This window comes from Ictalurus punctatus, chromosome 9 (assembly GCF_001660625.3).
Source record: "Ictalurus punctatus breed USDA103 chromosome 9, Coco_2.0, whole genome shotgun sequence".
Lineage (NCBI taxonomy): Eukaryota > Metazoa > Chordata > Actinopteri > Siluriformes > Ictaluridae > Ictalurus > Ictalurus punctatus.
The window spans coordinates 31,176,806-31,196,805 of NC_030424.2; the positions used below are offsets into that span (position 1 = coordinate 31,176,806).

At 43.1% G+C, this 20,000-nt stretch overlaps 2 protein-coding genes across 2 annotated transcripts in view; one reads left to right on the forward strand and one right to left on the reverse strand.

Moving 5' to 3' along the window:
• Nucleotides 1-596: 596 nt before the first annotated feature.
• On the reverse strand, nt 597-8,432 carry pank1a (pantothenate kinase 1a). The gene is made up of 7 exons (XM_053682810.1): nt 8,223-8,432; nt 4,545-4,894; nt 4,197-4,450; nt 3,613-3,789; nt 3,063-3,186; nt 2,036-2,161; nt 597-1,402 (listed from the first exon to the last, which is right to left on the reverse strand). The coding sequence occupies exons 1-7, from the start codon at nt 8,248-8,250 to the stop codon at nt 1,343-1,345; spliced, it is 1,119 nt and encodes a 372-aa protein (XP_053538785.1). The 5' UTR covers nt 8,251-8,432; the 3' UTR covers nt 597-1,342.
• A 3,396-nt stretch (nt 8,433-11,828) lies between these two features.
• Nucleotides 11,829-20,000, forward strand: part of htr7a (5-hydroxytryptamine (serotonin) receptor 7a) — a 9,479-nt gene continuing 1,307 nt past the window's right edge. The window contains exons 1-2 of the mRNA XM_017475645.3: nt 11,829-13,022; nt 17,948-20,000. The exon at nt 17,948-20,000 is cut by the window's right edge and continues 1,307 nt beyond it. Of these exons, the coding sequence (XP_017331134.1) occupies nt 12,490-13,022; nt 17,948-18,722 (1,308 nt within the window). The 5' untranslated portion in view covers nt 11,829-12,489 and the 3' untranslated portion in view covers nt 18,723-20,000. The remainder of the gene's footprint in view (nt 13,023-17,947) is intronic.

Consider the following 20,000-nt stretch of genomic DNA (forward strand, 5'->3'; position numbering starts at 1 on the left):
GTTCACAGTGAAAAGTCACAGATCGGTGATTATAAAAACAATTAAAAACAAAAACAAAGGAAGCATGAAAAAATATGAAAATATTACAAAAACACACAGACAAGATGTGCAAATATCTTTTTTTTTTTTAATTTAACATTTTATTCCTCCAGTTTCCACATCAAAACAGCTGAAACCACTGTAAAAAAACCCTTCATAATATAATCTTATTTGCATATATTACAAATAAAAATAAAGAAAAATCTACATTTGGTTAAATAAAACACCTTCCTTCCTGATTTTTTTCATGGAGTACTTGCAGAATATATTATATATATATAAAATCACACTGTTCATGTTCCAAGCTTCGGCTTCAGATTCTCTGTACATATCCAAGTTTCAGACTTTTAAAACATTAAATACATTTAAAAACATTTCAGATGTAAAATATTCAAATTTCTAAAAGTAAAGATACACAGCGAATGTCTCATTCGTGCAAACGATTCAATCCATAAACGTGTTTTCTCTTAAACCACAAAGAAAGAAAATTAAATAGAAAAATCTTTCACTTTATTTTGTTCTTTTTTTACTACACTTTCTTAAACGTAGCAGCTTTGTAGAAGGCTTTAAGCTCCGCCCACTTCACAATCACACAATCGCGTCGTGTCCTATATCCAGAAAAAGCTTGTTTTCTGATACACCGTATACATTCAGATCATTACAATATTTCCTTTACATTTCCCCACGCGGAAAATGTTGTTTTTTATGTTCAGAAGCAAAAAATTTCAGCTTCTAGATTCACACGACGGAATTTCTCAAAAACGTTGATTAGTTACCGATTCAACGTTAGATTTTTAGATTATTATTATTTTTTTTTTTTAGAAAAGTTCATGTAGAAATTGTTAAAAGTCTTCAAAAGTGACATAAAAATTAATTCTAGTATCAAAAGACTAGATTTTTTTGTTGTTGTTTAGATAGGTTAGGTTTCATTAAGTATGCAACTTCTTTGCATATTCAATTAGACAAAGCCTCATTTGCATATTTTTTTTGCTGTAAATGGTAAGAATATCAGCAATAAACTGGCACATACTGATCGTAATATTTACGCTTTTTTTCTTTTTAATAAAAACGACCCTCACCTGTAGTGTCCTTAAAAATACATTTAAGAAAATCCTGCTGGTTTTTTTCTTCCTCTACAATAAACCCGCCCTTTAGACGTGTTGCACAAAAACACTGCGTTCAAAACATTTTCTGCTCATTAGTGATAAAAACATCTTTATCTTACAATAATAAACTCTTCAAAAAGGTTTAAAGGTTATTTACAGTTTACACATTAACATCAGGCCGAGACGTGAGGAGTTTCTCAGGGCTCCTCAGACGACTTTAAGAGCTCTAGGAAAGCTCCGACTGCTCCGAAGTATCCCTAAACACACACACACACACACACACACACATTAGAATAACACTAACATGCACTACTCAGTATAATAGCACATACATTCCCTCTTCAACGTTACAAAACTACTGTGATGTCATATTCAGAACGCTTAATCAAATGTAACTTAAGCTCCGCCTCCTTTTGACCGGCACAATTAATAGTAAATATTTTCCTCACCCTGCATTCACAGGGTTTTTGTGGGCGTGGCCTGTCCATCTAGCGTTTCATTTTTATTTCCAATGAGAAAAGCCAACTGTAGCCTGCAGCACACGTCTTAAATGTTGTAATATGGATCTAATATTTCAATAAAATATTGTTTGATATGTGTACTGTAAATGCCAGGCTACGTATTAGCTTCGTCAGCAGATTAGCAGTGCAAGCTAACTGTAGCGACGTACACCGATCAGAGGCACCAACGATCTCCGCGACGCCTACGCTGTAATTCCGTCCATTGTGGTGTGGGTCGTGCGACAGCGCCTCCTAGAGGACACGCTAACGTCGCGTGCAAAACTTTACAAAATGGCTGTGCTTCCAAATGAAACTCGCTTCATCACACTCGCGCAGGCGTCGCCTCCTCGCCCGGGTCGCCTCACGGGACCTGATGACGGGTTATTTTACCTCGTGCTCTAGGAAAAGAGCCTTCAGTTTTCCTTTGGACCAGAAGTCCATGGCGTAGGCGAGCAGCTTCATCGACAGCGTGTTGATCCGCAAGAAATTCCCGACAAACACCACCCTGTCGATTTTCTGTTCAAAACAAATAAATAAATAAATATCCGTATCTGAACCCTAGATACAGGAAGCAAATTTCACCCAATTTAAAGCTATTTTTAATTCAAATATGTGACATAATCAAAGGTATTTTTATTTTCTCCGGTAAAACCATCAGATCAATGCAGTGTCAGTAACACCCCATAAGCTGTTTTACGCTAGCTAAATGCTTGGCTAATAATTGGTTAGATTCCTACAAGACAGACAACACACACACACACACACACACACACACACACACACAGACAGTGACGTTCACACGATTAAATACGTTTTACACAAATAATTCCACATTAAATGTACACAAGTTCTTTACTTTCACACTGGAGGATAACGTAGGCAATAATAATAATAATAATAATAATAATAATAATAATAATAATAATAATAATAATAAAATCTATTCTGTCCAATTCCAAAAGTTTAGGAATAACAGTGCAATTAGGTGAGAATTAGAACAGCTTGTGTAATCCATAGACCTGTTTGTGCTTTTATATCCTTTTTCTGTCATTTAATGAAAAACTGGAGGTTAGAAATATCTGAAATGTTGCCTTGTGTATAAAACCTTGTGAAAAAATAATGTGACGCAATGCAGACAATGAAAAGTGTCGTTTAACAACATTATATAATATTTCATTCACGTGCGGTTACACCACCTGACATGAACCACCATCATCATACAACTATGTTCTAGTAGATGACTTTTAGTCCCCCATAATAGTCTCTCTCTCTCACACACACACACACACACACACACACACACAGACACACACACACACAGACACACACACACACACACACAGACACACACACACAGACACACACAGACACACACAGACAGACACAGACAGACACAGACACAGACACACACACACACCTCGTTGACGGCACACATGCGTGCGATGGAGCCGATGTTGTTGGTGATGGTGACCAGTGTGGCTCTGGCCAGGTCTTCTTTAGAGATGCTGTCCCTCTTCTCCTTACTCATCATGTGACCAAAACTACACACACACACACACACACACACACACACACACACACAAATAAGCAAACATATTTTAAACCGTTTCAGATTAAAGAGTGTATTCACTCACTTACTATAATCCCGCGCTCGCTATAGTCCCGCGCTCGCTATAGTCCCGCGCTCGCGCTCGCTATAGTCCCGCGCTCGCGCTCGCTATAGTCCCGCGCTCGCGCTCGCTATAGTCCCACGCTCGCTATAATCCCGCGCTCGCTATAATAACACTTTATACACCTTTCAAAAATTCTCTGTTCAGTGTGAATTAGTGGAAAAAACATCTTTATGTTACAATGATAAAAGCTTTAAAGGTTATTTATAGTTTACACATTAACATCAGTCTGAGACGTGAGGTGTTTCTCAGGGCTCCTCAGAGCGCACACGCACACACACACACACACACACACACCTGGAGGCGACAGTGGACCCCTGGAGGCTGAACCGCTGATAATCTCCGCCGTAAATATCCTTCACCAGTTTGTCCACGCTGTTGCCGTCTCCTTTACTCGCCATCTCCAGCGCTTCCTCAAACGTCTCACAGCCCGTCAACAGACAGCACAGACCCAGGAACGTCCCCCCACCCAGACTGCAGCGTGAAATAATCATTCATTACTCACAACAAATCAAGTGTGGGAACTTCTGAGGAAATTCATCAGCAGATACTCACACAAATGCATTAACAGCAGTGGAAGCAGTGCTTCACATAACCTTTATTTATAAACTGCTTTCAAATTTTTTTTTAAAATTAATTAACTAATCTGATGCCAATTTCTTTATGTTAATAATAAATAAATAAATACATACATACATAAATAAATAAATGACACAGCACGCCAGAGTGTCTGAATTTAAACATTTTGAAGCTTCTTCTTAATCTCATTTATTTTTGAAGAAATTTCCGAGAAATCCCCGTGTTTGTCGGTTAAAATCCTGGACTTCACCACAATCCAGATAAATCCTAATAATCACCAAAGCGTATTTCTGTAAACTGACCTGGTGCCGGTGATGCGTTTGTATTTCTTCTCGGAGTAAACAGCGAGGACGCTGACACCTGACCCGATGTTGACCAGCAGCATGGGGAACGGGTTCTCCAGACAACATGGCCTCTTCACACAGCGCTCCGTGTCCGTGGGGTTCTCAAAATAATAACACTCGGGTTTCCCGTTAAACCCGACCGAGTCCAAATAGAGCAGCCCGCGGATCAGGCAGTCCAACTCGTCCAGCTTTGCTAACTCCACACCCGCCATCTACAGACAGACAGATAGAGACAGAGACGCTAGATAACCAACGGACGAATGTAAATAATAATCACTGTTAACGAGAGGTCTCGTTTCATCTCACCATCCTGAAGTCGTTCTCAAACTTGTATGCCCCGCCCCCTGTGGCGCAGATCGTCCTGCGGAGCTTGCTGATCGTTTTCTCTTGCACAGCGGCGAGGAACGGCGTGACGTCGGCTGTCTGGAAGCGGATGAAGTGCAGCGTTCCGACTCGTCCGCACACGCTCAGGTCACGTAGCTCCAGCTGAAGGTCCCGCACGGGGAACTTCCTGTACAGCGTGTTGGATCTGAGGTACGAGCAGATCGTCCGTAAGCTCCCCAGCTCCTCTTCCTCCTCCTCAGTCATGTCGTTTGGCCTGAAGTACACCAGCTTCACCAGAGAACCGCCAATATCCAGGCCGAACCAGAGGACCGCTGGAGGAGGCGGGACAGGGAAAGAGAGGACAGAAATGAACCTCAGCGTTGGACTGCAGCTCTGGAGTACTGATCAGAAGGTTGTCAGGTTGAATCTCAGAATCTCCTGATCCTGCTCTGTAGGTTTCCTCTTTATAAGATCAGGACGGTCAGGACTGTCTTAAACACTCTCAAAAGGGGGGTTCTGCAAGGGTTCCTTAAGGATCCATTGAATAATTAAGGGTTCTTACATGGCCAAATGGGTTCTGGTAGAGAAACCTTGACAATCAAAGAAGCTTTAAGGGTTCTAAAATGTTAGACGTTATGCTGTCTGATGGGCAAGGATGAGAAAATAATAAGGACCCCTCCTATTAGATACCCATTAGGGTACTTCATCATGTTTCCTCACACATCCAGTAAGAGAACCCCAGAGAACATCTTCCACTGAAAAGGCACCCTCGAGGGCATTTCATCACGTGTTCTCCACTCTGAGGGCACTTTATCATGTTTAATCTACCATGGGGGCACGAGGAGGGGGGTAGGTGGCAACTGTAGTGACACAACTTCTTGCCCAGGGACTGGTCATGCCACTGCTCAGCGACAGCCCCTCTATGATAGCCGGCCCACCGGACCCACCCTGAAACTCCGAAACGTCCGTCAGATTACAGTCAGGCCATTCCTACGGCTGCAACGAGAAGGAGGAGCAACTTGAGGAGCGTCCGATAAAACGTCGCCAAGCTGCACGGAGAACACGCCTCTATACACCACGATCCGAGTCTCAACCCAAACGAGGGAGTCCCGTGCCCGACGCGCGGTCCAGGCGACAGATTTTCCCGCGTAGAGAAACAATGAAAGAAACAAAATATTTAAAACCCACAGGAATTTATTTTACATATCGAACCTATTATTCTCCTCATCCTCTCCTTCTGTACACAAAGCAAACTTTATTTTAGTGCGTGTTTAAGTGCATGTGCAACCCCATCGCGGTGATCGAGTGGCGCTGAAACCCGGATACACCGCTACAGAGTCCCAGAATCATTTCCAGGAGCAGACGGGGGTTAAGGAGATCGATTCAAACCCTGAACATTAAACACCAAGACACTTCTGGAGCCATACACCAGTTACTAACCTCACCGCTATTCTTACTATATTTGTTGTTATCAGTTTCTGGTCAGCATGAGGAGACCGGTCTCACTGTTGAGTCCTCAAACAGTCAGCGCTTTTTTTGTTGTCACAACCGTCCTGTTTATTGAAGGTGAGAAGGACCCGGAGGTCTCTTTGTCCTTCTTTTTGTTTACATAAATACATGTACAAATCCGAAAAGTTGAAGGGTAGAAAGAAAGACAGAAAACAAAATGTGATGGATGAAAGTCACTTCAGTTCTGGCATTCAGGAGTGTCCTAGAGTCAATATAAATTAAATATTAAAAAAATAAGTGAACTGGAAATATTTAAAGGTCAGTTTATTATGCAAGCAGCGTTACACATTACACACGTGGCTGCATTCAGACTCGGATGATGAGAAGCAAAGTTCACACTCAAACAGACAACCTGAAATAACCTCGCCGTTATACAGTCGTGATTTCATAACGCAAGTCCGGTGAGTAAGTCCACGGCACAAATCACAGAACACTTTAATGCCCGGGCATGTCGATACTGCTCTGTACGCTCAGGTAGGCCGTGCTCACGCTCTCCGTTATAACGTACAGATAAAACACCATAACATCTTAAACTTCAATCGAGTCTGTCACTAGCAGCACACCAAAACATCCATCCATCTTCTACACCGCTTTATCCTTTTCAGGGTCACGGGGAACCTGGAGTCTATCCCAGGGAGCATGGGGCACGAGGCGGGGTACACCCTGGACAGGGTGCCAGTCCATCACAGGGCACACTCACACACACACACTCACACCCATTCATACACTACGGACACTTTAGACACGCCAATCAGCCTACCATGCATGTCTTTGGACTGGTTTTTCGGATTTAAACCGGAAATTGGTGTGATTTATTTATTTATTTGTTTGTTTGTTTGTTTGTTTGTTTGTTTGTTTATGCAAACCCCCGGCCACTATGCCCTGGAAAACAATTTGCAGAACAAAAGTTTATTCACCTCCCCAACCAGACGCTCCATAGAATCAAAATCAAGAAGCTGCTATTTACATTGACAAGAACCGCCATCTAATAGTGTTCTGTCCACTGTCGTCCAAGATTGCACAAAAAAAATCATTTCAAAAATCCCAATAAAAGGAATAGTTCATGTCAGTATGGAGGTGAAGAACTTCGGTGTCCTGTGAGCGAGCGAGGTTCCCGGGTTCTGCATGACGCAGATATATACTGCAAATCAGAGATCTGCAAATCAGAGATCTGCGAATCAGAGATCCGCGAATCAGAGATCCGCGAATCAGAAATCCGCGAGTCAGAAATCCGCGAATCAGAAATCCGCGAATCAGAGATCTGCGAATCAGAGATCTGCGAATCAGAGATCTGCGAATCAGAGATCCGCGAATCAGAAATCTGCACCTTGTTTCGTCTTTTATAAGACTGAAGAAAGAAGAAGAAACATCGTCCTGAATCCGAACATTTTTGGGTTAGTGTCATGACTTCTGTGCTGTTTTGGAGTTGTAGTCGAGGTGGGAATTTTGCTGAAACATAGCGACCCTGTCCTGGATCTTCCACAAACTGTCCTTTTAAAGCTCGACATTTAAGTAAAAACCTCACACATGTGCGATAATCTGAAGCGGTCAAGATCATAGATAGATAGATAGATAAATAAATAAATAAATAAATAGACAGACAGACAGACAGACAGACAGATATATAGATAATAACCTGCCTGTTGTTCATATTTGTATTCGTATCTGGTGACACCTCTAGTATTCTGAGAGACACAAAAAAAGAGAAAAAGAAACTGAAAGAAGAAAAAATGAAAGAATGACAGTCCTTCATCTGATCTGAAAAGATATCACTACAAGTTTCACTCAGTTAATCTATAACCACATATATATCATAAACATTTATCACGAGATCCATATATCAGGAAACCGTGTTGTGCACTTTTAGTTTATAGCAAAACTTTATCAAGAAAGTGTATATTATTATTATTATTATTATAAAGGAAATGTGTATGGAAAAGGAAATGTATATGATTAATTCAGGTAACAGCATGACAGTAATTAGCTGCTCCATTATATGAAATGTAAAGATGCAGTGTGTAGTGAATGATTGTTTATGCTGTTGTCATGTTATAAAGCATCTACATAAATATTCAATATAATATATATCTTTAAAAACATGAGATTAGAAACAGCCTATGAATGAGATTTTGTGGGACTGTTCCTCCTTACCTGGATTCTTATTACTCTTCAGCTTCATCCTGTTACTCAGGTGTCAAATCTGCACAAAACTCGTTATTTATCGAACAAATCTACAGATCAACACAATGTGGAATAAGAGAAAGCTGTGGCGGTGAGAAAGTGAGATGTTTATATCATGAAAAACTTCAGAAAACAAGCGCAGACTCTTAAAAAGCAGGAACTGTTGTGTACCTACACGAGCGGTCCCTTTAAACGGCTCGTGCTTACAAAACTCGAGCGCTGATTGGTCCGGCGTGCGTCTGTGAGGCGTGGTCAGTGGCGCGAGAGCCAGCAGCCTCGAGCAGGGCAGACTAGACGCTGATTGGTTGTTTGAGTCAGGCGCGCTTTCGATGCACCGCCTGACTGCACGCTGACCAATCAGAGCGCGGAGAGAGAAGCCTCGCCGTCATGTCGTCATGTTCAGTGATTTACACAGAAGTGAAGTGTTACCGCTGCAGATTGTTTCTCACACAATAAAAAACTTCAGTTTTATTTCTCTTCTTTTACAGTTCCTCATGTTTCAACCTTAATGTTGAGTCCTAAAAACTGATCAAAACATCCGTTTGTAAGCATTATTAAATTCAACTCAGTTCAGTTCAGTGTTATTAGTGGAGCGTGTTTAACAGTGGACACTGTCCCGGAGCAGCGTTACAGAAACATTTAAACTCAGGATATAGATTATAAATGTATGAATTTATCCCTAATAAACAAGCCCAGAGCAATGACGTTAACGCTGGGGAAAGGTTGGAGCCTTGGAAGCTGATCTGTTTGAGCAGAGTGTACAGGTGAGGAGCTGAGAGAGGTGAGGAGCAGGTACAGGTGAGGAGCAGGTACAGGTGAGGAGCAGGTACAGGTGAGGAGCAGGTACAGGTGAGGTGCAGGTACAGGTGAGGAGCAGGTATAGGTGAGGAGCAGGTACAGGTGAGGAGCTGAGAGAGGTGAGGTGCAGGTACAGGTGAGGAGCAGGTACAGGTGAGGAGCTGAGAGAGGTGAGGAGCAGGTACAGGTGAGGAGCAGGTACAGGTGAGGTGCAGGTACAGGTGAGGAGCAGGTACAGGTGAGGAGCTGAGAGAGGTGAGGAGCAGGTACAGGTGAGGAGCTGAGAGAGGTGAGGAGCAGGTACAGGTGAGGAGCAGGTACAGGTGAGGAGCTGAGAGAGGTGAGGTGCAGGTACAGGTGAGGAGCAGGTACAGGTGAGGAGCTGAGAGAGGTGAGGAGCAGGTACAGGTGAGGAGCAGGTACAGGTGAGGAGCTGAGAGAGGTGAGGTGCAGGTACAGGTGAGGAGCAGGTACAGGTGAGGAGCAGGTACAGGTGAGGAGTTGAGAGAGGTAAGGAGCAGGTACAGGTGAGGAGCTGAGAGAGATGAGGAGCAGGTACAGGTGAGGAGCAGGTACAGGTGAGGAGCAGGTACAGGTGAGGTGCAGGTACAGGTGAGGAGCAGGTACAGGTGAGGAGCTGAGAAAGGTGAGGTGCAGGTACAGGTGAGGAGCTGAGAGAGCCGGACAGACTAAAGGAGTAAAGCGCTGCTGCATCGCACTCAGTGGGAAGTCGATCGGCACTGTGGGTAAAGTAGGAAACCCTTAACCGAAGTGAAAATACACAGACATGTCCATGAAAGAAATTTAACTCAGTTTAGAGTTTCATTATAAATTAAATGTTGGATGCCGCTGAAGATCATGTGTTTATGATAAAGATTAATAAGCAAGTCGCCCCTTTAATCTATATCTATATAGTATAGTCTACTCTGTGTTACTTTCACAGCTGCAGTTTTCTCCACTAAAACATAATTATATTTAAATAAATAACACGTGTGTTTAATTTTTACTCCATTAAATTCTTACGACTACACCTAAAGCACAGTAACGCATTCGGCCACTAGGAGGCGCTCGTGTGATTCTGCTGAACTTCATGTTCTTTCCTAATACATATACATATATACAGAGCCATCCTTTAATAATGGCACCCTTGGTAAATATGAGCAAAGAATGCTGTGAAAAACTGTCTTTATTGTTTAACCTTTAACCTTGATCTTTTGTTTTTTTTAAAAAATCATAAAATTACTCTGCTCTCATGGATATCAAAGCACAGGTTTAGAAAAAAATATCTTTGTTAAATATAGGTGTGCAACAATTATTGGCACCCTTTTAGTCAGTAATTTGTGCTACATCCCTTTGCCATGATAACAGCTCTGAGTCTTCTCCTATAACACTGATGAGGTTGGAGAATACATGGTGAGGGATCTGAGACCGTTCCTCCATACAGAACCTCTCCAGATCCTTCACATTTCAGGTCCACGCTAGTGGACTCTCCTCTTCAGTTCACCCCACAGGTGTTCTATGGGGTTCAGGTCAGGGGACTGGGATGGTCAGGGCAGGACCTTGATTTTGTGGTCAGTAAACCATTTCTGTGTTGATGTTGATGATGTTTTGGATCATTGTCCTGCTGGAAGATCCAACCACGGCCCATTTGAATCTTTCTGTCAGAGGCAGTCAGGTTTTCATTTAATATCTGTTGATATTTGATGGAGTCCATGATGCCATGTATCCTAACAAAATGTCCAGGTCCTCTGGCAGAAAAACAGCCCAAAACATTAAAGATCCACCTCCATATTTAACCGTGGACATGAGGAACTTTTCCATACGGCTACCTCTCTGTGTGACCAAAACCACCTCTGTGTTTATTACCAAAATGCTCTATTTTGGTTTCACCATAGAACCCGATCCATTTGAAGTTCCAGTAGTGTCTGCACACTAAAGACGCTCGAGTTTGTTTTTGGATGAGAGTAGAGGCTTTTTTCTTGAACCCCTTCCAAACAGCTTGTGGTGATGTCGGTGACTTCAGATTGTAGTTTTGGAGACGTTCTGACCCCAAGACACAACTAACTTCTGCAGTTCTCCAGCTGTGATCCTTGGAGATGTTTTATCCACTCGAACCGTCCTCTTCACAGTGCGTTGAGACGATACAGACACACGTCCAATTCCAGGTCCATTCATAACATTTCCAGTCGACTGGAACTTCTTAATTTTTGCCCTGATGATGGAAATGGACATTTAATAAAGAATAGAGAGAGAGAATAGAGAGAGAATAGAGAGAGGGATGGTGAGGGAGCGAGTGTTTATAGCTGCTATAACGTAAGTGACAACAGTAACTAACTCGCTTCATGAATATTAAATGTAACTATAAACGGATAAAACGTACATGTTCATTAATAAATGATAGTTGTGTAGGAGGAGAAGGAATAAAGCATTTTGTGGCGTGCTGTTATGGTTAAATAATCAACTAACAGTAACTCCGCTTCATCACACCATGCACCCTGGCCATTATTATTTTTACTGTAAAGACATTAAAGAGCTCACTATCACGTGGTTTAGATAGCACACATACTGATCTGATGACGTCACCGCCACACCTTATTGCAGGAATTTTCTCGCGCACTTTCTGAATTCTTTTTCTCTCCCTTTCTTTTGTTCCCATAATAAATAACTCCCCGTTAATATACACCCCCCTCCACCCCACCCTCTCTCCCCTGCGCCTGCGCTGTAGCATCCGGTGAAGCTCGTGGATAAAAGGCGCACGGGATGATGAACGGACGGAGCCGCGCGCGACCGGAGCCACGAGCCATACCGGATTTACACATTTGTTTTTTGTTTTTGTTGATTTTTTTCCTCTACATTAATTTACATTTCTCTTCGACATTCAGTCCGATATCTTAGTCCGATATCTTTTATACAGATTTATAATTGATTTATATTTTATTTTCCTTTTGATATATTAGAGACATTTCTGTTTATTATTTTGTTTCATTATATTAGGATTGTTTTTTTATAATTTACAGAATTGTGCATGTGCATCATGAAAAAGTTTTTTTTTAATTAGCCTATTAGAAAATAAGTATATGGTTTCTCGGTTTTAGTCACAGTACATACATTTAAATATCATTTAATATCAATATTCCTGTTCATTCACATTTAATGAATTCGTTTATTTATTATTTCATAAGATTTGTTTACATTTTATGTCTACATTTTAGTTTAGTAAGCTATTTATTCGGCTAACGCAAACTAGATCTAATTATTACTAAATAAACATTAAACGTAATTTAATAAACATTCAAATAGAATGCTAGTCTAAATAGGTCAGTTTCCGGTCTGATTTTAATTTCATTTTAAATTAAGTTACATTCCCCCTTTTTGATTGAGAGTTGTTTATTTATTTATTTGTTTATTTATTTATTTATTTAACACGTGATTTAGTGTGATGGTTGAAGCGCGCGCGGCGGGAGTGGACTCTGGTGCCGCGCTGCTGCTCGCGCGACTCTTCACCATAGGGCGCGACACGGGAGACACGGGTGCAGCGGGGTCCGGGTCCGACTCCTGGGCGATGATGATGATGTCCCAGCCGCCGCCTCCGTCCACCGTGCCGCGGATTCCGCCCGAGGCGGGGAACCGGACGCGCTGCGCCGCGCACGTGCTTAGCTACGGCGGCGTGGAGCGCGCGCTGATCGGCGGCGTCCTGACGGCGCTGACGCTCGTGACGGCGTGCGGGAACCTGCTGGTGGTGGTGTCCGTGTGCTCGGTGAAGAAGCTTCGGCAGCCCTCCAACTACCTGATCGTGTCGCTCGCGCTGGCCGACCTGTCCGTGGCGCTCGCCGTCATGCCCTTCGTCAGCGTCACTGACCTGATCGGCGGCCGCTGGATCTTCGGCCAGTTCTTCTGCAACGTCTTCATCGCCATGGACGTCATGTGCTGCACGGCGTCCATCATGACCCTCTGCGTCATCAGCATCGACAGGTGAGCACGTGAGACGGCGCTGACTCTTTTCAGGGGCGAGGGTAGATAGTGCACGCAGAAAGACTCTAGAAGTCGCCAGGTGGAGTCATCATCATCATCATCATCATCATCATCATCATCATCTGCATTTCAAGACGTGTTAGATGAAGAAGAAGGAGTTTTATCAGAATAGGGAATATATTGTAACTTAAGTCGTCTGTGGTCAGGGCACCAAAAATTATTTACATATATACGAATTTTGATCATTTCTCCTCAGGACACAGACAGGATGAAGCGGTGATAGTGAGGAGTCGGGAAATAGACACACAGGAAACAGAATAACGTGTTTAAACCAGAAAACAAGTTCTGATCAGTGATTAGTCATCAAGAACAATAGTGATCAGGGATTGGTCGTTAGGAACAATAGTGATCAGGGATTGGTCGTGGATTATTGGTCATTAAGAACAATAGTGATCAGTGATTGGTCATTAGGAACAATAGTGATCAGGGATTATTGGTAATTAAGAACAATAGTGATCAGGGATTGGTCGTTAGGAACAATAGTGATCAGGGGTTGGTCGTTAGGAACAATAGTGATGAGTGATTGGTCATTAGGAACAATAGTGATGAGTGATTGGTCATTAGGAACAATAGTGATCAGGGGTTGGTCGTTAGGAACAATAGTGATCAGGGATTGGTCGTTAGGAACAATAGTGATCAGGGATTGGTCGTTAGGAACAATAGTGATCAGGGATTGGTCGTTAGGAACAATAGTGATGAGTGATTGGTCATTAGGAACAATAGTGATGAGTGATTTGGCCGTTAGGAACAATAGTGATCAGGGATTGGTCGTTAGGAACAATAGTGATCAGGGATTGGTCGTTAGGAACAATAGTGATCAGGGATTGGTCGTTAGGAACAATAGTGATCAGGGGTTGGTCGTTAGGAACAATAATGATCAGGGATTGGTCGTTAGGAACAGTAGTGATCAGGGATTGGTCGTTAGGAACAGTAGTGATCAGGGATTGGTCGTTAGGAACAGTAGTGATCAGGGATTGGTCGTTAGGAACAATAGTGATCAGGGATTGGTCGTTAGGAACAATAGTGATCAGGGATTGGTCGTTAGGAACAATAGTGATCAGGGATTGGTCGTTAGGAACAATAGTGATCAGGGATTGGTCGTTAGGAACAATAGTGATCAGGGATTGGTCGTTAGGAACAGTAGTGATCAGGGATTGGTCGATGCTAACAACCGCTCACTAGATTTGTCGCTTTATTTTGAAAAAAGTCCCGGAAGGGGTCTACAAACTCTGAGACCACACTGAACAAGAAATCTGTGAATTTATTTCATGTAAATGAACGTAAAATTTTAGAATTTAGAAAAAAAGGAAAGCAGAAAGGAAATATATATTCTTATTTAATATCTTGGAGACTCAGTAGTGAAGATTCAGCGTTGCTCGAGGTCAGAGTTCAGAAGAGAGTAAACGTGTGATTTGGATCCACTGCTTTGAACAGAAGGTCAGAATTTCCCCGAGTCTCAGGATTTCCGCTGAAGGTCCAGTGTTCAGTCCACACTTTCTCCCACAGACTCGTGGAGCCTCGAGAGCGAGTGCACGCTGACGTTTTTTATTAGGGACGTAATAAAAAAATAATCCACTCCGAAATTCATCAAAAAATATTTTTAAGGTTCTACCGTTTTAATTTATAACGAAACCTTTCGTATTAAATTAGAAAAGAACGCAGAACAGAAGATGTTGGAAGCTGAAAGTGAACGATGAAGAGTGAAAGGGTAAAACGTGCTAACAGCTAACAGGTGTGTAAACAATGACTTTATCCACACGACAGGATTCTGCGCTCATGAAAGTGTTTTCTTCGACACACCGTTCAAATCTCACAGCGCCCGAGTCTCTGTAACACGACTCTTCATGAACCAGCGCGGACGTTCGCATTCCTACCGACGTGTTGGAGTGAATGTATTACACGTACTGTATGATCTCACTGACGTGTCTGAAGACAACACGTCATTTCAGCGTCACGTGGAGGAACGCGAGCTGAGTAATCCTGCATTCACACTCGCCCAGCATCGCGGCACGCGGCCGTGTCGTTTCCTGTGAAACTTCATGCCCCGGAGCTGCGGTGACGGTGACGTGACGTGACGTGACGTGACGAGCGAGACCGAAGCCGTGATTTCATCTCCTCGCTGGGTTTGAGAGGAATAAACCACGTCCCGTAGCGCTGCTCTGGGAAATAACCAGCAGGAGTTACTGTCTTCATCTCCGTTATAAAGCTGTGATAAAGTGTTTTATTCCTCTTACACCACAGCGGTTTCCCCACGACCAGTGTTCCATTTATTAATGAACAACACAACCTACTTTTATCCATTTATAGTTACATTTAAAGCTCATGAGACTAGTGAGTTCCTGTTCTCGCTTACGTTATAGCAGCTATAAACACTCGTTCCCTCACCTTCTCGCTCTCTATTCCCTCTCTCTCTATTCTCTCTCTCTCTCTCTATTCCCTCTCTCTCTATTCTCTCTCTCTCTCTCTATTATCTCTCTATTCCCTCTCTCTCTATTCTCTCTATTATCTCTCTATTCCCTCTCTCTCTATTCTCTCTCTCTCTCTATTATCTCTCTATTCTCTCTCTCTCTCTATTCTCTCTCTCTATTATCTCTCTATTCCCTCTCTCTCTATTCTCTCTCTCTATTCTCTCTCTCTATTCTCTCTCTATTCCCTCTCTCTCTATTCTCTCTCTATTCTCTCTCTCTATTATCTCTCTATTCCCTCTCTCTCTATTCTCTCTCTCTATTATCTCTCTATTCACTCTCTCTATTCTCTCTCTCTATTATCTCTCTCTATTATCTCTCTATTCCCTCTCTTTATTCTCTCTCTCTATTCTCTCTCTCTATTATCTCTCTATTCACTCTCTTTATTCTCTCTCTCTATTCTCTGTCTATTTTCTCTCTATTCTCTCTCTCTATTCTCTCTCTCTATTCCCCCTCTCTATTCTCTCTCTATTCTCTCTCTCTATTCTCTCTCTCTATTCTCTCTCTTTATTCTCTCTCTCTATTCTCTGTCTATTTTCTCTTTATTCTCTCTCTTTATTCTCTCTCTCTATTCTCTCTCTATTCCCCCTCTCTATTCTCTCTCTATATGTTCTCTCCTTTATAATTTCCTGTAAGAGCAGCTCTGACTGTAGCGCAGCTGCACATCACAGGTTCATTTATCATGACTGCGTTGTGGTTTCTATAGTAACAGCTCGTTCTCAGGGGCGTGTACAGCGGACGCTCGACTAATATTAAGCGTGCTGAAAACATGTTCTCCGGGGTAAGGAGCCGTTTATGTAACGTGTATGGAAGGAGTCTCCAGTGTCAGAGGTAAAGCTGTAACTTTAAATTCCCCCATCTTCAGGTCAGGACAGAGGAGTTTACACTTTATCTGCGGTTTCTCAGACACGTGACCAGCTGCGATGGTTTAGTGAGTCTATAAGAGTCTGGTGAGGGAACGCGCGTTTATCGCTGCTATAACGCGACTAGAACTGCGGCGTGAGAGGAATAAAACACTCGGGGACGCGCTGTTAGAGGAAAATAATCAGCGGCAGGGTGGGAAGAGTAACTCCGCTTCATCACTCGCACACACACACACACACACACACACACACACACACACACACACACGGTGTTTATTACTTACTCAGTGTCAGCGGTGCATTCACTGATGTTTGTAAATGTGGGAAAAAAAGCAGAAATTTCCCCCAGATTTGATTAAAATATTTGAAATGTGGTATTTTAAACATGCAGTGGGTCAGATAGCGGTCCACAATCTCCACACGAACTCCACACACTGCGTCTCTAGAGGAGTGAAGACGAGCAGGAAAGAAACTCGGGACAGAGAAATAAATCTGTGTGTGCTGATGGACGTGTCGGTCCGCTCGGCTTTATGGATCCGGTTTTCATCCTATTTATAGATAACTGGAAAGTTCTTTGGGCTGTTTCACACACGCACATACACACACACACACACACACACACACACACACACACACGCACACACACACACACACACACACACACAGAGTCTGTTATAGAATTGAGTCTAAACTCAGTGTGATGAGTAATAATCCTTTATGTCAGCACTTTATGGAGTAAAAATAGTTTTGTTATTTTGTTATTTAATAGTTTTATTATTCTGTTCTCGCTTACGTTATAGCAGCTATACACCATAGCTCACCATAACTCTCTGTCTATTCCCTCTCTCTATTCTCTCTCTCTATTCCCTCTCTCTATTCTCTCTCTCTATTCCCTCTCTCTATTCTCTCTCTCTATTCCCTCTCTCTATTCTCTCTCTATTCCCTCTCTCTATTCTCTCTCTCTATTCCCTCTCTCTATTCCCTCTCTCTATTCCCTCTCTCTATTCTCTCTCTATTCTCTCTCACGCTACTCTCTCTCTATTCTCTCTCTATTCTCTCTCTCTATTCTCTCTTTATTCTCTCTCTATTCTCTCTCTCTACTCTCTCTCTATTCTCTCTCTCTATTTTCTCTATTCTCTCTCTCTTTATCCTCTCTCTCTATTTTCTCTCTCTCCATTCCCTCTCTCTATTCTCTCTCTCTATTCTCTCTCTCTATTCTCTACAGCGCACTGACACTGGAGACTCCTTCCATAAAATGTTTCCATATCAATGTTTTTTTTAAACCTGTTTATGTGGAGCGTCCGCTATAAATGAGCCGTTGCTATAGAAACAATAACGTAGCCGAACGAGCGCACCGATATAAACCTGCACTACTGTCAGAACTGCTGTTATAGAGAACTAATCCACGCCTTCTGCCCAATCAGAACTCAGCGATGTGGTGTGGTAACACAGCCCGCTACTCATTTAAACACGCAGCGTTTCAGGTCGTGTGAATTGAACTCATTAAATGTAACCACAGTATAACCTTTTTTTTCAGGTACCTGGGCATCACGAGGCCGTTAACGTATCCGGTGCGTCAGAACGGATGGTGCATGGCCAGGATGGTTCTGTCGGTGTGGTTGCTCTCGGCCTCCATCACGCTGCCTCCGCTGTTCGGCTGGGCGCAGAACGTCAACGATGATAACCAGTGTCTGATCAGCCAGGACTTCGGCTACACTATCTACTCCACCGCCGTGGCCTTCTACATCCCCATGAGCGTCATGCTGGTCATGTACCGCCGAATTTACCGCGCCGCCAAGCTCAGCGCCGCCAAACATGCCATCTCGGGCTTCCCGCGGCCGAGTGACGAGGGCGACGGCGATGACAGGAACAGCCGAGACGATGACAGTGACTGCATGACGGCGGCTATGAAGATGCACCGGCTCCGAGGAGCGAAGTGGAACGAAACCGAGCGCAAAAGCGCCTCCATCTTCAAGCGGGAGCAGAAGGCGGCAGCCACGCTGGGCATGGTGCTGGGTGCGTTTACATTCTGCTGGCTGCCGTTCTTCGTGCTGTCGACACTGCGTCCGTTCGTGTGCGGCGTGCGCTGCAGCTGCGTGCCTCTGTGGATCGAGAGAACGCTGCTGTGGCTCGGTTACGCCAACTCGCTCATCAACCCGTTTATCTACGCCTTCTCCAACCGGGACCTGCGCACCGCCTACCGCAGCCTTCTCGCCTGCCGCTACCGCAACATCAACCGCAGGCTCTCCGCCGCCGGCGTGCACGAGGCGCTGAGACTCGGCCCGAGGTCAGAGGTCACGCTGTCCGTGTGAACAAGCTTTAAAGACCCTCAAGCTCTAATCATGACTTGGCAGGCGATTATATTCTAGTGTAAAGGGTTGAAAAGGATGTGAATGGCACTCAACAATCACACTCCTGTGACCCTGCCTGAGGTCAAAGGTCATGGAAGATTATGTGAAAGTCAGGCCTAAAGGATTGCATCAAGGTGACCTCGGACTATGGGAATCACTCTGAACTATTTAATCTGACTTTATATCTGAACAACAATAAAAATCGAGCATTTAATATGAAGGTTAGATGGTTAAACATATCCAGGGGTCAAAGGTCACCAAGGCTGACCTTCAAAATGGAGGACAAGCAGCATTCAAAATTTCAAATCTTAAGCTTTTTGAAAAGCTAAAACTGGTCATTTTGCACGTGTCAGTACAACGTGTTAACCACTTGAAAAAAAAACCACGTGTTTCTTTTAATGTTTTGATAAATGTTTAGAATAAATGAATAATCAACCGCAAAATTTCAATAATAAAAGGAAGTAAATGTGTTGAAACAGCAGTTTAATTCACTGATCACAGACTCCTAGTGGGTGTGGCCTAATATTCTAATGAGTCGGTTGATTAACAGCCCTCTTGCTGACACTCCATCTGCAACATTACTCAAGCAAGAAAACACTTTCACTCAGTAGGTTAGCTTTCATTCGCTAGGTTAGATTAGCTTTCACTCCGTAGGTTAGCTTTCACTCTGTAGGTTAGCTTTCACTCTGTAGGTTAGCTTTCATTCGCTAGGTTAGATTAGCTTTCATTCGCTAGGTTAGATTAGCTTTCACTCCGTAGGTTAGCTTTCACTCCGTAGGCTAGCTTTCACTCTGTAGGTTAGCTTTCATTCGCTAGGTTAGATTAGCTTTCATTTGCTAGGTTAGATTAGCTTTCACTCCGTAGGTTAGCTTTCACTCTGTAGGTTAGCTTTCATTCGCTAGGTTAGATTAGCTTTCATTCGCTAGGTTAGATTAGCTTTCACTCCGTAGGTTAGCTTTCACTCAGTAGGTTAGCTTTCATTCGCTAGGTTAGATTAGCTTTCACTCAGTAGGTTAGCTTTCACTCTGTAGGTTAGCTTTCATTCGCTAGGTTAGATTAGCTTTCATTCGCTAGGTTAGATTAGCTTTCACTCAGTAGGTTAGCTTTCATTCGCTAGGTTAGATTAGCTTTCATTCGCTAGGTTAGATTAGCTTTCATTCGCTAGGTTAGATTAGCTTTCACTCAGTAGGTTAGCTTTCACTCCGTAGGTTAGCTTTCACTCTGTAGGTTAGCTTTCAT